Source organism: Pseudorca crassidens, chromosome 15 (genome assembly GCF_039906515.1).
Source record: "Pseudorca crassidens isolate mPseCra1 chromosome 15, mPseCra1.hap1, whole genome shotgun sequence".
In the NCBI taxonomy this organism is placed as follows: domain Eukaryota; kingdom Metazoa; phylum Chordata; class Mammalia; order Artiodactyla; family Delphinidae; genus Pseudorca; species Pseudorca crassidens.
In genome coordinates this window covers 62,425,044-62,449,209 of record NC_090310.1, presented here as the reverse complement: position 1 = coordinate 62,449,209, position 24,166 = coordinate 62,425,044, and the positions used below count along the sequence as shown (strand labels likewise).

The following is a 24,166-nucleotide window of genomic DNA, read 5'->3' as shown; positions in this document are numbered from 1 at the left end:
TCTGTGGAAAAACTTTAGCCAAAGGATAAGCTTAATCAGAGAAGTGAGAAAATGCAGAAACAGTCCAACAAGGCTAGATAATAATAGTTTCATCATTAAGCATCGTCAAGGACCTTTAGTTCCTCCTCAAGGGCTGTAGATAATATTCTGAGCCATATCCTGTGAGCTATCTTGAAAATACTGAAACCCCCCTGTTGCCAGCATCTGAAATAAAATAAACTTTCCCTTCCTCCAAGCTTGCTCTTTATTAGCTTTATTGGCTTTTGAGCGGCGAGCAGCCGGACCCCACTTATGGTTACATTTGGACGATGCCTGGTGCGTCCGAGGAATAGCAAAGAGGCCAGGATGGCTTGAGTGGAGTGAACCAGTGGAAGAGTAATCGAAGATGAGGTCAGAGAAATAATGGAGTCCAGACTGCGGGGGTGCCTTGTAGGCTATTGTAAGGGCTCTGGCTATACTCTGTGTGAGATGAGAAATCACAGGAGGGTTTTGAGGAGAGGAGAGCCAGAATCACTCTGGTTGCTCTATTGAGAATAGACTGAACGTGGATAAAGGCAGAAGGAGGGAAATCAGTTGGAGGCCAATGTAACAATCCGGGTCAGAAATGATGGTGGTTTGGACCAGGGTAGTAGCAATGGAAGTGGTGAGAAATGGTTGAAGACTGGATGTGCAGTAAACTGCTATAATGTGACAAGTGGGGTTCCATAAATGTCAGCAGGTAAAATACGGGTCTCATCATTGAAATGAGGAGTGCCTGTGCAGCTAGCAGGCTGGAGTTCTCGTCCTGTGTGTGAGGTCCAAATTTGTCTTTGTGATAGCTGGCATATCAAGCCATCATGAGGCGGTGTGGCTTCAGTTTAAATATTGATGGTGAGGATCCTGAGTGAGGGCAGCGGGGGAGTGGGGGGAGTGGAAGGGAAGAACTGGGTGAACCTTCCAGGATATCAGCAGTGATTCCAGGAGTCTTCCAGTTAGATGGTGCCCAATTACCAAATGGGCAATAGCTATCAGGGAAGATTGGGCTGAAGGAACACCGAAGATTTGGGGTTGATCTGTTGCCTGAAATGGGTTGTCTGCCATTTGTATCTATATTTGCAAAATAATTTTTAACTTGGGAAGTCCTCTAAGATCTAGCCCTTGTCCACCTCTTTGGTTTCATCACATACAGTTCAGTTACTCTATCTCTTTTTAAAAATATCTATTTTCCTTTAGCCTTTTTTTTCTCCTAAAAAACATTGTTTGTTTATTTACTTTATTGAGGTATAACTGACATATAATAAACTGTACTAATTTAAAGTGTGCAATTTGATGTTTTACCATACATGTGCACCCATATGAAACTATCACCAAAATCAAGATAATGGACATATCCATCATCCCCAAAAGTTTCCTTGTGCATCTTTGTAATCCCCTCTTAATACCACTCCCTGTTTCTCCTCCTCTTGCCCTGTTCTAGTACTGATGTACTTTCACTACATATTAACAGTTTCTAGAGTTTTTTACAAATGGAATAATACAATATATGTTCATTTTTGTCTGTTTTCTTTCACTTGGCATAATTATTTGGAGAATCATCCATAATCATTCATGTTTTTCAGAGTTTCAATAGTTAATCGCTTTTATTGCTGAGTAGTATTCCACTATATGGATACACCACAATTTGTTTATCCATTCACTTGTCAATGGACGTTTGGATTTTTTCCAGTTTTTGGCTACCACAAATAAAGCTGCTGTGAACATTTACTTATAAGTCCTCGTGTAGACATGTTTTCATTTCTTCTAGGTAAATACCTAGGTGTGGAGTGGTTGGATCCTGCGGTGTATTAAACTTTTTGAGAAACTGCCCAATTGTTTCCAAAGGGGTTGTATTACCATTTTACATTCCCACCAGCAGTGTACAATAGCTTCAGCTGCCACCCCTTGTTCCTCATCAGCAATCATTACGGTCAATCGTTTTAGACACTCTGATATGTGTGTAGCAGCATTTTATTGTGATTTTAATGTGCATTTCTCTAATATCTATCTATTTTCTTGTGCCTATTTGTTACATGTGTAACTTTTTTGGTGAAGTGTCAGTTCAAATCTTTTGCTCATTTTGTTATCAGGTTGTTTTGTTTCTTTTTATTGAGTTTTGAGAGTTCTTTACGTATTCTGAAAAAATATTTTATAGGATATGTAATTTTCAAATATTTTACTTTCTAGGATTTTTAGCTGATTTAGTTTTTTGCATTTTTTTCTGTTCATAACTTTTATCTCCTTTTAAAAAAGCTTGATTTTATTATATATTGAGAAAGCAAAATAATATTTTAAAAATATATAAAAGTATAAAAAGCAATAAGACAACAAACATCTCTATAACTACCATCCAGATAAAAAAACAGAATATTAGCATTACCTTTTGCAATTCCTATATTCTTAGAGTAACCATTATCCTATATTTGTGCTTTATTGATATTTTTGTCATCTACGTCTATGTCCCTAATAAAATATTTGTTTATATGTGCACAATTTTGAACAGATTCTGGAAAAAATTTTGTTAGTTTTTTGACTGGAATTTCAATGAATTTAGGAAACAATTAGTGTAGAATTGACATCTTTAAGATACTGAGTTATCTAAGTTGTGAAATATTATGTCTCTATTAATTTAGGTTTTTTATAGTGTCTTTCAATAAGGGCTTCTAATTTTCTCCATTAAATTCCTGAACATGTTTTGTTTGAAACATTCACAGTTATCAGGAAGTACTTTTTCTTTTGGTTGTTAACAGTTTGATTATGCTATGCTATTTTGATTTTCTTTGTGTCTATCCTGCTTGGAGTTCCCTAAGTTTCTTGAGTCTGTGGATTAATGTCTTTCGACAATTTTGGAAAATTTTCAGCCATTATCTTTAAAAAATATTTCTTCCCCATTCTCTCTTTCTTTTTGTTCTGAGACTCCAACTATATATATGTTAGACCATTTGATATTGTCCCATAAGTTTCTCATGCTCTGTTCTAGTCTGCATTTCTTTTTTCTCTCTGTGCTTTGACTGTATTTCCTATTGATCTGTCTTTGAGTTACTGATTCTTTCTTCTACTATGTTCAGTCTGCTGTCAAGCGTAACCAATAAATCCGCAATTTTAGATTTTGTATTTTTCAGTTTAAAATGCCCAGTTTATTCTTAGAGATTCCATTTGTGATAGACTGATACACCAATGATCCCCAGTGAATCATGCCTGCAGTATTCATGTCCCTGTGCAGTTTTTTTTCCATATTGACCCTGGGTCACATGACTTATAAGAAAACATAATAACAGAAGTTTGATAAATGATGCATATTGGGGCTTACCCTCTTAGACCTAGCCATCATGTTAGAAGCCAAGGTTAACTTCCTTGAAATGCGGAGGCCACGCCACATGGAGAGAGATGTAGTTACATCAGTGACCCCAGATTAGAATATCAGAAGAACCACTTAATTAACACACATAATTCTGAGAAATAATGAATGGTTGTTATTTTAATCCACTGAGTTTTAGAGTGCTTTGTAATGCACTGATAGAAAACTGACACACTATTTTTCTGTGTATTGGTTTAAATTATCCTTTCAGTCAATCTTCTCTAATTTCCTTGAAATATTTATAATGGTTATTTAAAGGTTGTCTGTTGCTTCTACAACTAAAGATATAAAGAAGGAAACACAATGAGATGGGTAGGAGGGGTGGAGTCAAGACCCATAGCCCCTGGGGTGGGCGATCCACCAATAGGAGGGTAATTACCACTGCAAGGTTCTCCCCAAGGAGCAAGGGATCTGAGTCTCGCATCAGGTTCCCCAGCCCAGCAGTCCTTCATCAGGAACATGAGCCCCCAGAATGTTTGGCTTTGAAGGCCAGTGGGGTTTACTTTTGGGACAGCCAGAGCACTGTGGGAAATAGAGACTCCAGTCTTAAAGTGTACACACAAAATCTCACACACTCTGGGACCTGTGGCAGAAGCAGTAATTTGAAAGGAGCCTGGGTCAGACCCACCTGCTGATCTGAGTGAGCCTCCTGGAGCTCACCCTGGGACACAGACACTGGTGGCAGCCATTTTTGTGAGTTAATCCTAGCATGTGGACACTGGTGCTGGCAAGTGTCATTTTGGAATCCTCCTTCTAGCTCATTAGTTCTTGGAGACCTGGCTCCACCTACTAGCCTTTTGGCACTAGTACTGGGACACCTCAGGTCACGCAACTGGCTGGGCAGGGACACAGCCCCACCCCAGCAGGCCTAACTGCCCTAAGGCTCCCTGAGCCCACAGCTGCCTTGGGACATGGCTGTGTCCATGGACCCAACCCTGCACACCAGTGCACTAGCACTAACCCTAGGACCCCAAGAGCCCTGCGGCCAGAGACCCTGGGATCCTGCTCCACTCACCAGTGGGTGGGCACTAACCCTAGGACCCCAGCCCTGGGACTCCCAGATCCTGCAGACAACAAAATGTTTTTAGTTTTTGTTGTGTTTCCACATAGGTAAAAGGAAAATTTTGGAATTTCAAAGCAGTGATTTATTAGATGATAACGAGGTTCCAGAGATTAATAATATAGCTAAAGATAGCTAATAAGAGTACCATAGAATTACTGAGAACAACCTGAGTGAATCTCTGAAAATGAACACATTTATACCTTAAGGTTCTATCTTAAAAAATTCTAAAAACGTAAGGATCCATACGCACACCTTTCATTAGCTGCCAGAATGATGATGTTATTGTGTGTCATGTAGATTCCAGAAAATTTCACACTTGTGAGAAAGTGAGATAAAATGGCAAGTGATGTCTTATTATTATAATGAAAATAGTTTTGACTTAATGGACCATCTATAAGAGGACTTCCTGAGAACCGCTGGATAGACTAACAGGCAAACATAGGGGTCAGCCAGAAGTGTTTATTGACAGAGACTGAGAATCCACTGTGGTCAGACTCAGCGTAGCTTCACCTGCCTTTTGATGACTTCAGGTTTCAAGGAACTTAAGCTTTCCATGGAAGGCTTTTTGGCTGGTACTTGGGCTTCACACAGCACATTTTATTATTTGTGCAGTAAACATAGACCCTTTCCTTCCTGAAACATTTCTGGCGGCATTTGCCATGACGATTCCAGCATTTTCGAGTGCTACCTGAAAAGAAAGAAGAACAGAGACAGTGTCAGTCCTAAGAAGAGGTAGATTCTGGATTTGAAATGTCTGTAAAAGGATTAGAACAGATGTGATAGAGGGTGCTCAGTTTCCTTTGACTCTGACCCTGGTCCTCTCTTTTATTCCCTTCTTCTCCCTTTCGAAAAATTGTGGTAAAATACAAATAACATAAAGTTTATCAGTTTAAGTATTTTAAAGCGTACAGTCCAGCGGCATTAATTACACTCACAATGTTGTGCAACCATCATCACCGTCTAGTTCCAGAACTTTTTAATCATCCCAAACAGAAACCCTGCACCCATTAAGCATTTTCATTTCTCCTCTCCTCATCCCTGAGCAACCACCAATATGCCCTCCTTGCTATAGACTTGCCTAATCTAGATATTTTATGCCAATGGAATCATATAATGTGCAGCATTTGGGGCCTGGCTTCTTTTTACTTAGCATAATATTTTCAGCATTCATCTGTACTGTTTTTATAATTAAAAAAATTGAAGCATAGTTGATTTACAATATTGTGTTAGTTTCAGGTGTACAGCACAGTGCTAGATATTCTTTTCAGATTCTTTTCCCTTATAGGTTATTACAAAATATTGAGTATAGGGCTTCCCTGGTGGCGCAGTGGTTGAGAGTCCGCCTGCCGATGCAGGGGATGCGGGTTCATGCCCCGGTCCGGGAAGATCCCACATGCCGCGGAGCGGCTAGGCCCGTGAGCCACGGCTGCTGAGCCTGCGCGTCTGGAGCCTGTGCTCCGCAACGGGAGAGGCCACAACAGTGAGAGGCCCGCGTACCGCAAAAAAAAAAAAAAAAAAAAAAAAAAATATATGTATATATATATATAGAGAGAGAGAGAGAGAGTATAGTTCCCTGTGCTATACTGTAGGTCCTTGTTGGTTATCTCTTTTTATATATAGTAGAGCATATATGTTATTCCCAACCTCCTAATTTATGTCTCTCCCCACTCTCCTTTCCCCTTTAGTAACCATAAGTTTTTTTTTGGAAGTCTGTGAGTCTGTTTCTGTTTTGTAAATAAGTTCATTTGTATCATATTTTAGATTCCATGTATAAGTGATATTATATGATATTTGTCTTTCCCTATATGGCTTCACTTAGTATGATCATCTCCAGGTCCATCCATGTTGCTGCAGATGGAATTATTTCATTCTTTTTTATGGCTTAGTAGTATTTCATTGTGTATGTATATATATACACACACACACTATACATATATATATATTTGGCTGAAATTCCATCAGTTTCTTCATATCCTTATTTTTGTTTTGTTTTGTCTTTGCCAAGGCCTATCATCAAGAAGGTGGCTGTACTTACGTTTTTTCAAATGGCGGTAAAATACACATGACATAAAATTTATGTTAACTATCTTAAAGTGCACAGTTCCGTGGTATTAAATATGTTCATATTGTTGTGCAACCATCACCACCATCCATTCCCATAACTCTTTTCATCTTGTAAAACTGAAATTCTATTCCCATTAAACAATAACTCCCCATTCTCCCCTCCTCCTAGCCCCTGGCAACAGCCATCCATATTTTTTTTTTTTTTTTTTTTGCGGTACGCGGGCCTCTCGCTGTTGTGGCCTCTCCCGTTGCGGAGCACAGGCTCCGGACGCGCAGGCTCAGCGGCCATGGCTCACGGGTCCAGCCGCTCCGCGGCATGTGGGATCTTCCCGGACCAGGGCAGGAACCCATGTCCCCTGCATCGGCAGGCGGACTCTCAACCACTGCGCCACCAGGGAAGCCCCCATATTGTTTTTGATACCTTTCCTGCCCCAGAATCTTGACTAACTGACAAACTCAAGACTTGCAAAAACAGCTCTCAAAAGAACTGCTCTGACAGTTTTGGGGATGGGATTGCACCAATGGCCTCAACCAAGAGGCACAAAAATCTGGAAGTTTCTCATTATTCCAAACACAAGTTTTGCAGCAGTTAAAGATGAAATCTGCTACTTGACCCAAACAAGAACATGCAGCCCTCTCTTCTCTTTATTCTATCAAAACTCCAAGCTGCCCTGACTTGGGTCTTCAGCTGCTCCCTGATGTCCATGAGCTGAATAAAGTCTGTAACCTCTATCTGTGTCAGTGAAACTACTTTCTTTAGGCAGTTTGGTGCCGTGACTATTCTTTATTTCATTCATTTTGTGTTTATTATTTCCTTCTTTCTGTTGTAGGTTTAGACCAAGTTTATTTTGTGATTAGGAATAAGTTTTCTTTGAGATTATTTTTTTGACCAGTATGGGGGAGACTAGGGAAAATTCGTGCTTTAGAGGAAAACTTGGCTCAAATAGGGAAATTTTGCTCGCCAGGGGATGTTTGTCAATGAAATGTTCGGAGACGTTTTTAGTTGTCACAACTGGTGTGGGGTGCTACTGGCGATTAATGAGGCCGAAGGTTCTGCTAAATATCTTGCAATGCACAGGACAGCCACAATAAAGAACTGTCTAGCCCCAAATGCCAACAGTGCCAAAATGTCAATCATTGCCAATCGTGTCAGAAGTCCCTGGTCTAGACAGGTCACCGACTTCAGAGTTATCTGATTCTGTTTATGTGGGAGTTTTACATCTGTATGAGCTCTTGATTCATGATTGTAATGCAAAAATAATTATTTCCTATATATTCAAGTAAATTCTGTTCCAGAGGGGTTCAATTGACTCCCTCCCTTCCCCTGCCCCATGGGGGAAAAAAGAACCAGTTTCTGTCTTGTAAATTCATTTCAAGAATCCCTTACTCCACTAATACCTTTATGCTTTTTAAAATTTTTCTAAAAAATACTTTATTAGAGTATAGTTGAGTTATAATGTTGTGTTAGTTTCAGGTGTACAGTAAAGTGATTCAGTTATACCTATACATATATTCATTCTTTTTCGGATTCTTTTCTCATATAGGTTATCATAGAATACTGAGTAGCGTTCCCTGTGCTATACAGTAGGTCCTTGTTGGTTATCTATTATATATAGTAGTGTGTGTGTACCTTTATGCTTTAAACCAGTTACAAAATCTGCCTTGTTCTCTCATTATGAGTTAAATAAAATCTCTAACATGTGTTCATTTTTGTATCTGTATGAGAATCATTAGTTTACTTTAAAAAATTATCTTTTACAACTTCTCTGGAACCTTGAGCAAACTGTCATCACAAGCACCAGATCCTGAAAAAATAAACTGAGAGAAATCTGGGGTTTTATTTCAGTCAGATGGATTATGGAGACACTAAGATGGCTGTGGGGTATTTCTCAACTGCCTGAAACGAAGCTTGGTAAAGAATTTGACCCATCACACTCTTTAAGTTCCTTTAAAACTTAAAAGCTATTCTAAGACAATATTGGTATGGAACTTTTAATTTGACAGTGGGGATTGCTCCAGGAACTGTCCCACCTATTGAAACCCCCAAAGTCTGGATTTGAAAGCTCCACCACATGTAAACTGGGAGATATTGAGCAAGTGACTTCCCTTCACAGAGCTTCATTTTTCTCTTTTGAAAACAAAAGACATAATAGCACCGATCTTAGAGAGCTGTATGTAGTAAATAAGATATTATAAAATCCGCTAGCATTAAAGATTTCAGAAGTGCAGTGACAGATATAATTAGGAATTAAAGAAAATTCTTTTCAGAAAAAAGTCTAACTTGAAAGGGATACAAAAGCAAATAATCTCAACGGATAATATTTTAAGAGAAATAGAAGAGAAAAAAGAGAAAAAACGTAAAAATTTTAAAAAAGAAATGGGATATCTTCTTCAGGCTGAGATGGAGTGACAGGAGTCATATTGATTTTCCTGCTTTAAACAACAAGATAATTGGACAAAATGTATAGGAAACAATGATTTTCAAACATGATCCCAGAGAGAAGGGAAACAAACAAGATGAGCCCTCTGGTTGCACCAGTTTACGGACTAGAAGCAGTTTCTGGGCTGTAGTGCAGGAAGAGGAATTCAAACAAGCTCTGGTGATCTTACTGAATGGAGGATATAGAAATTGAGGTTCGAGGAGTTCAAGGAGGTCAAGTCAGCTAGAATCTGTGGGTCACAGAATCAAAGAAGAGGGGGCTATACACAGACAGAGAGAGACACACACACAAAGGGGGCGTACTACAGAGCTCTGCAGAGCACTCCTCTAGTCTTTAGGTATTATCTGTGCAAGTGTAAGAGGAAACTACCAAAGGCCTAGGAAAGAACCACCAAAAAGAAGTAGGCAAAACAATTCCCAGTGACACACAGGGCTGGGAATATCTTGTGTCCCCACCTGCCTGAGTGGAAAGACCTTGTAAAATCTTCAGCACGGTGGGGCTAAATTACCCCTAGGTTAAAGGATGTCCCATACCCATCCTAAAAAGATTAAATGCCAATCTTGAAAGGATTCATCTGATTCCAGCTAACTTACTGCATACCAGAACAAAAACCAATACTCTTTAAAGGAAAAAAAAAATTCCAGTAACCAAAAGTATAAAATCCACAGTGCAAAGAATCCAAATAATTTTCCAGGCATTAAAAAAAAAAAAAGCAGGAAAGTATGAACGACAACCAGGATAAAATCAATCAACAGACCCAGAGATGACAAAGATTATGGAACTAGCAGACAAGAATGATGAAACGACTATTATAAATACACTCCATAAGCTCAAGAAGATTGAGGAAAACATGACATTATGAGGAGAGAAATAAAGATGTAAAAACTTCACATGAAAATGTTTGGCAGATATATACTACTGTATGTAAACTAGGTAAACAACAAGAACCTACTGTACAGCACAGGGAATTATATTCAATATCTTGTAATAACCTATAATGGAAACAATCTGAAAAGTTACATATATAGTCATATATATAAAACCGAATCACTTTGCTGTACACTTGAAGCATTGCAAATCAACTATACTTCAATAAAAAATATTGGAAAAAAAAGAAGAAAACTTTTCTAGTTTATCCAATGGTAAATTTGTTCAAATGATACCTGTAAGTAGTAAAAATCAGACACACAAAACTGAAATAAACCCCTAAATGATTAAAAAAACTTGAGATGAAACATTAAATATTAAATGAAAAACATACTTAGTGATGTTAACAATAGAGTATACACTGCAGAAGTAAAGATAAATGAACTTGAAGACATAGCAACAGAAACTATCCAAAAGGAAGTAGAGAGAAAAAATATTGAGAAAAAAAAACCCAAAACAGAACATCAGTAACCCATGGGACAATAATAAGCAGTATAATTTACATACAATCAGATTACCAAAAGGAGAGGAAAGGGGAGGGACAGAAACTTTTCTTTTTTTTTTTAAATTTTTGAATTTTATTTTATTCATGTTTTTATACAGCAGGTTCTTATTAGTCATCAATTTTATACACATCAGTGTATACATGTCAATCCCAATTGCCCAGTTCATCACACCACCACCCCCAGCCCTCTGCCACTTTCCCTGCTTGGTGTCCATACGTTTGTTCTCTATATCTGTGTCTCAATTTCTGCCCTGCAAACCGGTTCATCTGTACCATTTTTCTAGGTTCCACATATGTGAGTTAATATACAATATTTGTTTTTCTCTTTCTGACTTACTTCACTCTGTATGACAGTCTCTAGATCCAACCACGTCTCTACAAACGACCCAATTTCATTCCTTTTTATGGCTGAGTGATATTCCATTGTATATATGTACCACATTTTCTTTATCCATTAGTCTGTCAATGGCATTTAGGCTGCTTCCATGTCCTGGCTACTGTAAATAGTGCTGCAATGAACATTGGGGTGCATGTGTCTTTTTGGGTTTTTTTTGTGTGTGTGTGGTACGTAGGCCTCTCACTGTTGTGGCCTCTCCCATTGCGGAGCACAGGCTCTGGACGCGCAGGCTCAGTGGTCATGGCTCATAGGCCCAGCCGCTCTGCGGCATGTGGGATCTTCCTAGACCAGGGCACGAATCCGTGTCCCTTGCATTGGCAGGCGGACTCCCAACCACTGCGCCACCAGGGAAGCCCTGCATGTGTCTTTTTGAATTATGGTTTTCTCTGGGTATATGCCCAGTAGTGGCATTGCTGGATCATATGGTAATTTTATTTTTAGTTTTTTAAGGAACCTCCATACTGTTCTGCATAGTGGCTGTATCAATTTACATTCCCACTGACAGTGCAAGAGGGCTCCCTTTTCTCCACACCCTCTCCAGCATTTGTTGTTTGTAGATTTTCTGATGACACCCATTCTAACTGGTGTGAGGTGGTACCTCATTGTAGTTTTGATTTGCATTTCTCTACTAATTAGTGATGTTGAGCAGCTTTTCATGTGCTTCTTGGCCATCTGTGTGTCTTCTTTGGAGAAATGTCTATTTAGGTTTTCTGCCCATTTTTGGATTGGGTTGTTTGTTTTTTTAATAGTGAGCTGCATGAGCTGTTTATATATTTTGGAGATTAATCCTTTGTCTGTTGATTGGTTTGCAAATATTTTCTCCCATTCTGAGGCAGAAACAGTTTTTAAAGAAATACTGGTTGAAAAGTTTCAAGTTTGATGAAAATTATAAACCCATAGAATCCAGAACCTCAGTGAACCCCAAGCAGAATAAAATCTAAAGAAAACTATGCGGGCTTCCCTGGTGGCGCAGTGGTTGGGAGTCCGCCTGCCGATGCAGGGGACACGGGTTCGTGCCCTGGTCCGGGAAGATCCCACATGCCGCGGAGCAGCTGGGCCCGTGAGTCATGGCCGCTGAGCCTGCGCGTCCGGAGCCTGTGCTCCGCGACGGGAGAGGCCACAGCAGTGGGAGGCCCGCGTACCGCATTAAAAAAAAAAAAAAAAGACAAGAAAGAAAGCTATGCAAAGCCATAACATAATCAAACTTTTGAAAATCACGTTAAAAATCTTAAAACCAGCTAGAGGAAAAGACACATTAAGTACGTGGGAAAAACGGTAACAATAATAGAAGACTTCTTATCAGAAACCATACACAAGAAGACAGTAGAAAGATATCTTTAAAACAACAAAAGGAAAAAAGACAATCCAGAATTCTTTACACAGCAAAAGTCCTCCCCAAATGGAGAAATAGACTTTCAGATTTTTAAAAACTAAGAAGATTTGAAGAGTAATGTCAGCAACATTACTACTCTCCTCCTACAAAAACACCAATTTGGCAACCATCCAAACATGAAGATATAAAACTTAGAGCAACCATTAAAAAAAAAGAGGTATAACTATTAAGGCAATACTGGATACAGATTGGAATCATAAAAAGAGTCAAGTAATCTGAAAGAGGGGAAGCAAAGAAGATAAAGTGAACAAAGAAAGGATAGGCAGATAGAAAACAAATAGACGGTAGGTTAAATGCAACCATATTGATAATTATATTAAGCATAAATGATCTGCACATCTCAATTAAAAGGCAGAAATTGTCAGATTGGATGAAAAAGCAAGACCTAATCACATGCTGTCTATAAGAAATTCATTCTAAATGTAGAGACATAGCTATATTAAAAGTAAAAAGATAAAAAAATACCATGAAATCACTAATCAAAGGAAAGCTGCAGTATTATTAACATATTAGCTATGCTAATATTTAAAAAGTAGATTTCAGAACCAACTAAATTACTAAGTATAAACAGGTCATTTCATGATGACAGTCTCAATTTATCAAAAAGACATATTAATCCTAAATCAAATACACCAAAAAACAGAGCTTGAAAATACATGAAACAAAAAGCTGAAAGAACTGAAAGGAGAAATAGACAAATTCACAATTATAATTTCAGATTTCAACATTCCTTTCTCAACAATTGATAGAACAAGTTAATAGAAGATATAGAATACTTGAACTAATGAGTTTATCAACTAACTTAATAGATATTTACAGAACACTCCAAGTGCTCACAGAATATTCACCAAGATATACCATTGGTGGTATATCTCAAGATATACCAAGATATATTATTGGTGGTATATCTCAAGATATACCAAGATATACCATGTATTCTGGGTAATACAGGATCTCAATAAAAATGGAAGGATTGAAGTCTTACAAAGGTGATGTCTGTCCACAATAGAGTTAAACTAAAAATTAATAATAGATATGCACCTGGAAAATCCCTAAATACTAGAAAATTGAACAATGTACTGGTAAATAACTAATGGGTAAAAGAGAAATCAGAAGAGAAATTCGAGAAGTTTGAATTGACTAAAATTAAAAGTACAATACATAAAAATATTTGTGGAACCAAGATAAAGTAGTAATTAGAGGGAGAGTTATACTTTAAAAAGCGTATTTTAGATAGAATGGTCTTAAATCAATGATCAATACTTATATCTTAAGAAGTGAGAAAAATAAGAGCAAGTGATACCTCATTGTAGTTTTTTTTTTTTTTTACATCTTTATTGGAGTATAATTGCTTTACAATGGTGTGTTAGTTTCTGCTTTATAACAAAGTGAATCAGTTATACATAAACATATGTTCCCATATCTCTTCCCTCTTGCGTCTCTCTCCCTCCCACCCTCCCTATCCCACCCACCTAGGTGGTCACAAACCACCAAGCTTATCTCCCTGTGCTATGCGGCTGCTTCCCACTAGCTATCTATTTTACGTTTGGTAGTGTATATATATCCATGCCACTCTCTCACTTTGTCACAGATTACCCTTCCCCCTCCCCATATCCTCAAGTCCATTCTCTAGTAGGTCTGTGTCTTTATTCCTGTCTTACCCCTAGGTTCTTCATGACATTTTTTCCCCTTAAATTCCATATATATGTGTTAGCATATGGTATTGGTTTTTCTCTTTCTGACTTACTTCACTCTGTATGACAGACTCTAGGCCCATCCACCTCACTACAAATATCTCAATTTCGTTTCTTTTTATGGCTGAGCAATATTCCATTGTATATATGTGCCACATCTTCTTTATCCATTCATCTGTCGATGGACATTTAGGTTGATTCCATGTTCTGGCTATTGTAAATAGAGCTGCAATGAACACTTTGGTACATGACTCTTCTTGAATTATGGTTTTCTCAGGGTATATGCCAAGTAGTGGGATTGCTGGGTTGTATGGTAGTTCTTTTTTAGTTTTTTAAGGAATGTCCATACTGTTCTCCATAGTGGCTATATCAATTTACATTCCCACCAACAGTGTAGGAGTGTTCCCTTTTCTCCACACCCTCTCTAGCATTTATTATTTCTAGACTTTTTAATGATGGTAATTCTGACCAGTTTGAGGTGGTACCTCGTTAGAGTTTTGATTTGCATTTCTCTAATAATTAGTGATGTTGAGCATCTTTTCATGTCCCTACTGGCCATCTGTATGTCTTCTTTGGAGAATTGTCTGTTAAGGTCTTATGCCCATTTTTTTATTGGGCATATACCCAGACAAAACTATAATTCAAAAAGATACATGCACCCCTCTGTTCATAGCAGCACTATTCACAATAGCCAAAACATGGAAACAACCTAAATGTCCATCGACAGATGAATGGATAAAGAAAATGTGCTACATATATACAGTGGAATACTACTCAGCCATAAAAAAGAATGAAGTAATGCCATTTGCATCAACATGGATACAACTAGAGATTATCATACTAAGTGAAGTGAGTCAGAAAGAGAAAGACAAATACCATATGATATCACTTATATGTGGAATCTAAAATATGGCACAAATGAACCAATCTACAAAACAGAAACAGACTCATAGACATAGAGAACAGACTTGTGGTTGTCAAGGGAGGGGGTGGTGGGGGAGGGATGGACTAGGAGTGTGGGATTAGTAGATGCAAACTATTATATACAGTATGGATAAACAACAAGGTCCTACTGTATAGCACTGGGAACTATATTCAATATCCTGTGATAAACAATAATGGGAAAGAATATAAAAAAAGAATGTCTGTATGTGTATAACTGAGTCACTTTCCTGTAGAGCAGAGATTGGCACAACATTGTAAATCAACTCTACTTCAATAAAAACGACTGTATTTCAATACACTAGCAACAAACAACTGAACCTTTAAAAATATCATTTACAACAGCTTAAAAATACATAACAGTGATGAATTTAACAAAATATATGTGTATTAGTTTCATATCGTATTGCTGCTGTAGCAAAATTACCACAAACTTAGTGCCTTAAAACAACACAAATTTATTGTTTCACTGGGCTAAAGTCAAGGTGCCAGCAGGGCTGGTTCCTTCTGGAGACTCTCAGGGCAGAAGCTATTTTCTTCCCCTTTTCACTTTCTAACAACTACCTGTAATTCTTTGCTTATAACCACTTCCTTACATTACTACAACCATTTTCTTATCTTCTCCTCCACAATCTGATCTCCTGCTGCCCTCTTATTAGGTCTCTTGTGATTACATTGAGTCCACCCAGAAAACCCAAGATAATCTCCCCATCTCAAGACACATGCAAAATCTCTTTTACCATGTAAGGTAACATATTCATGGGTTTTGGGGATTAGGACTTGGACATCTCTGGGGAGTCATTATTCAGCCTACTACAATATGCAAAATATAAAAACCACAAAACATTTCAGAGAAAGAAAGGAAGACATAAAGAAATCGAGAGAGATACCATGTTCATGGATTCAAAGACTTAATTTTGATAAGATCTCAATTCTCCTTAAATTGATCAATGCAGTCCCAAGAATATTTCCAGCAGGCTATTTTGTAGAATTGAAAAGCTGATTCTAAAATTTATATGAAAATGCAATTGACCTAAAACAGATAAAACAATCTGAAAAAGAATGAAGTTGGAAGACTCACAGTACCTGATTTTAAGGTTTACTGCAAAGTCATAGTAACCAAGACAATGTGGTATTGGCATAAGAATAGACATGTAGGTCAGTGGAATGGCAGAGAGAGTCCACAAACAAATCCCAACCTATATGGTCAACTGATTTTCAACAAAGGTGCCAAGGTAATTCAAAGGGGGAAAAGGAAATTCTTTTCATTAAATGATGCTACACATCCATATGTAAATAAGTGAAACTCAACCCTTACCCCACACTGTACACAAAATGAATCATGGACCTAAAATGTAAGAGCTAAAACAATAGAACACCTGGAAGAAACCATAGGAGAAAATGTTTCTGACCTTGTGTCAAGCAAGATGTTTTTTAGATAAGATACAAAAACATGAGCCACAAAAGAAAAAATGAACACATTGGACTTCTTCAAAACTAAAAGTTCTTACCTTTCAAAAGACACTGTTAAGTAAATCAAAAGGTAATTTACAGTCTGGAAGAAAATATTTACAAAGCATACATCTTTTAAAAAATGTTTATCTAGAATATGTAGAACACACAACGCAACAAAAAACCTGATTAAAAGTGGGCACTACAACAAAGAAGACATATACATGGCAAATAAGCACATCAAAGTGTGTTTAATATGATTAGTCATTAAGTATTTTAGCCATCAGTAAAACAACAGTTAAAACTACATACCCACTAGAATGGCTAAAATTAAAAGACAGATAATACCATGTGTTGACAATGATGTGAAGCAACTGTAAATCTCTTATTGCAAATGGGAATGCAAAATAGTATAGCCACTTTGGAAAACAGTTTGCAATTTTTTATAAATTTTATCATAGACTTATCATACAACCCAGCAACTCCACCCTTAGGTATTTACTCTAGAGAAATGAAAACTTCATTGGACCATTCATAGTAGCTCTATTTATAATAGCTAAAAACTGGAAACTGCTCAAATATCTAACAGCTAGTTAATTGATAAACAAATTGTGGTATGTATTCATACAATGGAATACTACTCAGCAACATAGGGTAACAAGATATCTATACATGAACAACATGGATGAATTGCAAAAGCATTATGCTAAGTTAAAGAATCCAGGCACAAAAGCCATCCTGTTGTTTAATTCTAAGAAGCCAAACTAAAGTGACACAATGTAGATTAGTCATAGCTGGTGGCTGGGGGACCGGGGAGGCGACTGCAAAGGGGCATGAGAGATCTTTTTGGGGTAACGGAAGTGTATTATACTACAACTGTGGTAGTGGCTACATGGATGTATACATTTGTTGAAACTCATGTTGTATACTTAAAATGTGGACATTTAGGGCTTCCCTGGTGGTGCAGTTGTTGAGAATCTGCCTGCCAATGCAGGGGACATGGGGTCAAGCCCTGGTCCGGGAAGATCCCACATGACGCGGAGCTACTAAGCCCGTGCGCCACAACTACCAAGCCTGCGCTCTAGAGCCCGCGAGCCACAACTACTGAAGCCTGCGTGCATAGAGCCCGTGCTCCAACAAGAGAGGCCGCCACAATGAGAAGCCCACGCCCCACAACAGAGCGGCCCTCGCTCGCCGCAACTAGGAAAAGCGCGCGCGCAGCCAAAAATAAATAAATAAAATAAATAAACTTTTAAAAATGTGGACATTTAATCTTATGTAAATGATAACTCAATAAAACTGTTGAAAAAGAAATGTTAAGGAAAAAATTCGATAGAAGGTGAGAAAAATCGATAGAAGGTGACAAATACTGAGGATAGGAAAAGGAGATTCAACAGAGACAAGGTGAGGCCTTGAGAAAGAAAATCAGAGCAAGATGTCAGAAAAAATACTACAAACTATAATTCAAGAAAACCTTCTTCAAATAAAAGATGACTTGAAAATTCCGAAGAAGTACACAGTATATCTGAGAATATTGGTGCGGAAGAAAGAACATACAGAAGTAATATGGAATATTTAAGTACAAATCCTGATGTCCTCACTTTGAATAGGAGTTATCAATATGAAATCATGAGGTATTTCACATATAGTCAATGTGTTGATTTTCTCACCTGCTCTGAAAAGATATAGAAAGAAGGGCTAATTTAGTAGCATTAATGTCTCTAGCATCTAGATCACAGTTTTTAAATACCATTTTCCTACTTAAAAAATTAGGGCCTTTTGAAGAAATGGCTAATTCAAGGTCTGGTGCAGGAGTTGTACAAGATAAGCCCAGAATATCTTGTCACACCAGATAACCAGTTGTGTACCAGTGAAACTGCTTTTGTAAATTAATAAAAGGACGAAGTGCTAAGAAACCCTGTTTTCTCAAATCACACTTATCAGAATCTTTGTATCTGAAACCATATCGGCAAGGCTGGAACGTTACATTTTTCCCTGAGGAATCAAGTCTTTTTATACAGAAGAACAACCTTGATTTCAGAGCCAGGGACAGAGTGTCAGAGAAAGAGTTTGGGGATATAAAATTCCACATCTCTCTTAATTTTGTACTTCCCATGGAAATGGGACCTAGAACAGATGTTAACCTCTTTACACACCATCCTGTGGCCCTTGAAGTCTATCAAACTCTGCTTCATTTACATTTTATCTAAAACTCTGCTATTCTCCTTAGTCCTATAATAACCTTATTTGTTCCTTCATTTGGTGAGATGTTCCACAGTTCCTTTGGTGCGTATCTTCCTTTGCTTCAGTAAGTTAATATGCTTAACTTTGTCAGACCGCAGGTGTGTCCCTCGTGGTGTTTATAAGATGGACTTTATCACAAGGAAACTACCAAAGACTAACAGGGATACGTAAAATAAGGCTTAGGCTTCCACTGGCTGAGTTTCAGTAAGAATAAAGACTGCAGTGGGGACTTCCCTGGGGGCGCAGAGGTTAAGAATCTGCCTGCCAATGCAGGGGACACGGTTCGATCCCTGGTCCGGGAAGACAAATAAGCCCGTGCGCCAGAACTACTGAGCCTGCATGCCACAACTACTGAAGCCCACGTACCTAGAGCCCGTGCTTCGCAACAAGAGAAGCCACCGCAACGAGAAGTCCACGAACCACAACACAGTGGCTCCCGCTCGCCGCAACTAGAAAAAGCCCGCGTTTAGCAATGAAGACCCAAATCAGCCAAAAATAAAATAAAATAAAAAACTTATGAAAAAAAGACTGCAATGAATGAAAAGTCATCAAATATATTTAAATCTATGAGTTTATGATGATATTAAAAACTATTTTGTCACATTTGGTGGATGATAGGAAAAGAAATCGTTATCTTGCAGATTCATATGTAAAGAAAAATCGCCAAGTATTTATTCTGTCTTTCTTACATGAACTGTACTGCTGCGTAACCAAATAGTAGATGATGAGGAGTGTCTTTATTATATTAGTATTCCAGCTAACTAGTGAAAATCACATAATAGAATATCACCGTTTTGCAATAGGCAAAGAATTAACGCATCTCAGCTTTGAGCATTAATTTGTCACTAAAAGAGAGATAACAAACATATTATTTGCCTTCTGATGAAAAAAGGCAAATACCATCCCCCAACGTTTTGCCAAAAAGCCTAGAACTTGAGCCTGATCAAACCTCTGGATCCAGTCACCAATTTGCAGGAAATACAGAGGTCCGAGGAACACGTTGAATTCACTTTGAATATGCGGTTAGCAAAATCTGTACTGTGGGAAACTATGGGTCAAATGACCCAACAGATAAATTATAGAGACAAGAAAGGGAAGAAGATATAACCAGTAAATTAAAAAGCTAAAAATCTTAAGAAATGTTAGATTTTAAAAGTGGGCATGGCAAAAATAGGGTTTCTAGGGATGCAGCCCTGGCAATGAAATTATAAAGATGCGCAAATAGTTGATCGCTATAAAAGTCAGGATAGTACTTAATTTGGGGAGAGAGACAGTTGTGATGGGGCATAGGTGGAGGGGTTTTTGAGGTGACTGTCAACGTTCTGTTTATTGACCTGGATGGTGTTACAAGGGTGTGCGCTTTATAACAGTTCATTAAGCTGCACATTTGTTTTATGTGGTTTTCAGTATCTGTAATTGTGTTTTATTTTACAAAAAAGGTAAGAAAAAAGTCCCCACCATTTAACAATGAAATCTCATTTTTTTTTTTTTTTTTTTTTTTTTTTTGCGGTACGAAGGTCTCTCACTGTTGTGGCCTCTCCCGCTGCGGAGCACAGGCTCCGGACGCGCAGGCTCAGCGGCCATGGCTCACGGGCCCAGCCGCTCCGCGGCATGTGGGATCTTCCCGGACCGGGGCACGAACCCGTGTCCCCTGCATCGGCAGGTGGACTCTCAACCACTGTGCCACCAGGGAAGCCCACAAGATAATACTTTTAAGAACCGAAATTTATCTAGAAAGGTCAGGGATTTCCAAATTTCAAAGAGCTCCTTTATATATTATTAGCTGAGCCTGGTGGATTCAGATAATATCACCTCACCATAAGCCACAGGAGGCAAAGGCTTGAGGGTCCGGCCAAAGAAACTTCCATTTAATATCCTTTACCATCACCATACCCAATAGGAAGTAGAGGGAAATACTCTCCCTAGGGGAAACTGGAGTGCTTAAATCCACTTCCTGCAGCAGCAGCAGGAGGAGGCCTTAGAGCTCCACCAGAGCCCACACCTTGCCTCTGCCAGCCAGGATGATGATGGACCCACCAGCAAGCTAGAGACAGAGGCCTTCCTCCCCTCCCCCACTAAGGCCTGCTGGTCGACCTGAACATCTAGGAAGTAGAGATAAGTAATATGAGAAGGACAGGGGCAAGAGAATCTCTTGCTACATACACCCAGATTGGTCTGGAGAAACTGCCAGAGAAGAGGGCATTTACTTTTTGCCCTCAGACTGCAGCCCAGGAAAATTGCTAACAGCATCGGCACAGCACATTATGGTGCCACCTGGAGGGGGTTTTAGAAATGGCTGAGGGAAGTGGCTGAGCTTCTCCCTCTCCTCTCCTGTGGCATAAAATAGACCCAGAAGGTCCCCAAGTTCCCTTGTGTCTCTAGTGAAGACAGGAAAACCAGTGATGAGCTGCGAGCCCGAGAGACCCGTCAGGAGTAGATCCCTATGCAGAAGGCAGTGGGAGGGGCTGTGTGTGAACAGCCTAAACCTAGGGATCCGATGGAAGATTTGGCTGAGATGAAGGGCTGAGTCAGTGGGGCGCTCGACAGGACCAAGAGGTTTCATCAGTCACGGGATCACACACAATGAGGGACATCGTCCTAGAAGTCAGTGAAGGTCCAGCGCCGAGCCCTACCTCCTCACGCTCCTGCCCCAGGATCTTTGCACTTCATGTTCCCTCCAGCTTGAATGTTCTTCTCCACAAATCCACATGGATCACCCCTTATTCTCCCTCAGGTCACAGTGACTCATTCCATGAGCACCCCTTTAAAACAGCAAATCCACATCCCCCTGGTATTTGCTATCCCCTTTCTCACCTATGCTGCTCATTATACTCACCACCTGACATTTTGTATGTTTCAGTTATTTAAAAAATTTTTTCTGTTTCTCTCAGTAGAATGTAAACTCCGAGAGGCTGAAGACTTTGCTTACCTTGTTTTGTTCTGATATGTTCACTGTGCTACCTCCTGCACCTATCAGAGTGCCTAGAACATGAAATCCATTCAATCATGTTTACTGAATGAACCAATAAATTAAATCATGACGTATCAAGTTACCTTCTCCTGAACCCAGGGGCTATCCTGGGAAGGAGCAGGGGAGCAGAAGGAGAACTGCTCAAAGACTGAGTATTTATTCAAAAGAGACTGAATTAACTTGAAATGGTTTTAAACCAGGACTGATGAATATTTATTTAACTGCTGAGTTTAGGCACAGTCCCTAAGTGCCCTCCAGCACCCCTCCCCCTAAACTGTCCCATCAGCCGGATGGAAGTTCCTGGGAAAATTTAGATGAGTTATATAAAATGAAGAAGTTACACTTGTTTTTGCATACCCAAATTTCAGTGTGTTCAATGTTGTGCCCCCAAACTGATATTACTATACACACGCCTTTGCTGCAGCAGACTGAGAAGTGAGGAAATTGCAGTTCTGAGCCGCTGAGCTGCTTGCTGGAGGTCACAGAGTTAGAAAATGGTTGAGCAGTTTCTAACCTGGGTTCTAAGGCTTTCCTGTCTATCCCCAGCTGAGTGGTGTTTCAGGCATTTGCCACAGGCAAAATACAAGGGCTGAGGTGAGGAAATACACACCTTCCGATCCTGTGGACAGGTGAGCTCAAAGCCTTGGCTGGGCAGAAATTTCTGCCAGGTGAGCAAGAGGGGCCAGGTAGGTATGCTAGAGTTGGTGGAATGGGCAAGTCTGACCATGGCCCCCCTCTGCTACAGCCTTCCCATGGCTCCCCCACCTGGCATTCAAGGCTCATCAAGACCTGGACATTGAGTGCTTCCTCAGCCTTACCCCTTGCTGCACCCTTAACCCACCCCTCCGTTCTGTGCCAGCTCACTGAAGGCACAGTGCTCTCTCCCACATCCGGACTTTTGCATTAGAGGATTTCTGCCCGGGACACCCTTCCTACTTCCACCTCTTCTCCTTCCCCTTCTAATTTCTAACCACTTTTCAGGACTCAAGAGTATCCCTCCGGGAGGACTCTCTTGGCCCTCAGCCAGGGCTGGTCCCTCCCATGTGCACCCCAGGACCATAGATCCCCTCTATCACAGCTCACGGCACTCTGGGTTGTAAATGCTATTTCATCCCCCCTGCCCGTGGGATTCCGTGACCAGGTCTCACTCTCCACACCGCCCCCTCCCCTGAAGAGGTCCAGGTTACCTGGAGTGAGCTGGGACAAGAGGAGCAGTGCGGCCAGAGTCAGCAAAAGGAGCTTCATGGCTGGAAGTGGCCTAGTGAAGCTGCAAGTCCGATGCGATGGCAAAGCTAATGGGGGAGAGCTCTGGCCTCTCTGGCTCCCGTTCCCTTGGTCCAACCGGAACAGATGTCACCCGCACGTGCCCTCAGCCGCCCGTGGGTACAGCCCCCGCGCCCCCTGAGCCCCACAGAGTGCAGCCACACGTCCTGAAGTGGCACGCTTTCTTTTCTTCATTTAGGTCAAGCAACAAGGTCCGACCTCCAACCAAGGGACCACAAGGGGGCGCCACGCACACGGAGTCCGGAAGGTCCGGAAAAACTTCGCCGAGAAGGTGGCACTGAACCGCGCTTTGAGGAATAAATACAAAAACGCCAGGCAGATGAGCCTAAATGGTGTTCCAGGCAAAGGAAAGTCTGTACAAAGGCTTCTGTTGGTGTTGAATATGAGAAGTATGATGTAACTGGGGCGAAAACCGGCAGGAGAACGGTAGTAAGAGATGAAGCTCCCCTGACCAGCCTGGCTGTGCCGTCTCAGAAGTACTAGCAGCCACAGCCCCCTGTCATCTGAGGGCTACCCATGGGGTCAGGCCTTCTGGACGCCAGGCTGTGCCCCTTCCTCGGAGGTCCAAGAACCAGCTATTGGGGGGGTCCCTCCTCTGAACTCTTAGGTTTTGAAAATCCGTTCTCTTCCCTCAATTCCTGCAGCCTGAGGGTGCTAGCTGCATTCTGTGGTTACTAATATCTGTTTCCTCAGGGTCCTCTTTTTGCTGTTTCTGCCTTCCGACAACAGTGTCACCAATTCCCTATATTAAATATCCTACGTGGCTTCCGTTTCCTGATTGGACCCTATTTGATACAGAGGTCAAGGGTATAAAATCATATATAGGGCTTACAAGACAAAATAACATTGAAAACCATTTCTGTAAGGGCAGAAAACAGATTGAGGAGGTTGAAGACTGAAAGGTAAGTGAAAGAGAGAAGTGTAAACAACTCTTTCTAAAAGCTTTACAATGAAGAGGAGACAGTAGCTAGGAAGGGACTCAGTGCCTAAGGCCTGGAAATCCATGACTGTCGTTCACTTCTGTTAAGGAGGCTCATTTTTTCAAACATAATTAAGGCTCAATCAGGGAAGCAGCAGAACTGCTATCAGCATTATGGAACAAGGAATTTATTATAAGGATGAGATTCTATTCAATTGTGGGAGGAGCTGGGAAAGTAAAGATCTTTCTGGGTGGTAGTGGGGTCACTGAAGGAGCTGGTGTAGAAGTCCGTGAAAGGTTGTTTGCTCTTCAAAACTACTGCCTGTTTGAGTTCATAGAGAAGTGTTTAGTGGAGGGTCTGGGCCCTGGTCGCTTGGTCAACAGGGCTGACAGTTGGGAAGGAGAGTAGTCACGCAGCAGAGAACAGCAAGGATAGACTGAAACCCGCAGACACCCCTCACCACCTCTAACCAATGACAACCTTCAGAGCACAAGGA

General features: G+C 40.1%; 1 protein-coding gene and 1 long non-coding RNA gene across 2 annotated transcripts in view; one reads left to right on the top strand and one right to left on the bottom strand.

The window, feature by feature from the left end:
• Window positions 1-23,320, top strand: part of LOC137207672 (uncharacterized) — a 75,278-nt gene extending 51,958 nt beyond the window's left edge. The window contains exon 3 of the long non-coding RNA XR_010935204.1: window positions 22,929-23,320. This is a non-coding gene — a long non-coding RNA (uncharacterized lncRNA). The remainder of the gene's footprint in view (window positions 1-22,928) is intronic.
• Window positions 4,772-23,099, bottom strand: DEFB123 (defensin beta 123). Its single transcript, XM_067707758.1, has 2 exons — window positions 22,654-23,099; window positions 4,772-5,124 (listed from the first exon to the last, which is right to left on the bottom strand). The coding sequence occupies exons 1-2, from the start codon at window positions 22,709-22,711 to the stop codon at window positions 4,979-4,981; spliced, it is 204 nt and encodes a 67-aa protein (XP_067563859.1). The 5' UTR covers window positions 22,712-23,099; the 3' UTR covers window positions 4,772-4,978.
• Window positions 23,321-24,166: the final 846 nt, after the last annotated feature.

Coding starts and splice junctions, on each gene's coding strand:
- DEFB123 (XM_067707758.1), bottom strand. CDS start 22,711: ATGAAGCTCCTTTTGCTGACTCTGGCCGCACTGCTCCTCTTGTCCCAG. Junction 5,125..22,653: donor CTTGTCCCAGCTCACTCCAG/GTAACCTGGACC, acceptor CTTTCTTTTCAG/GTAGCACTCGAAAATGCTGG.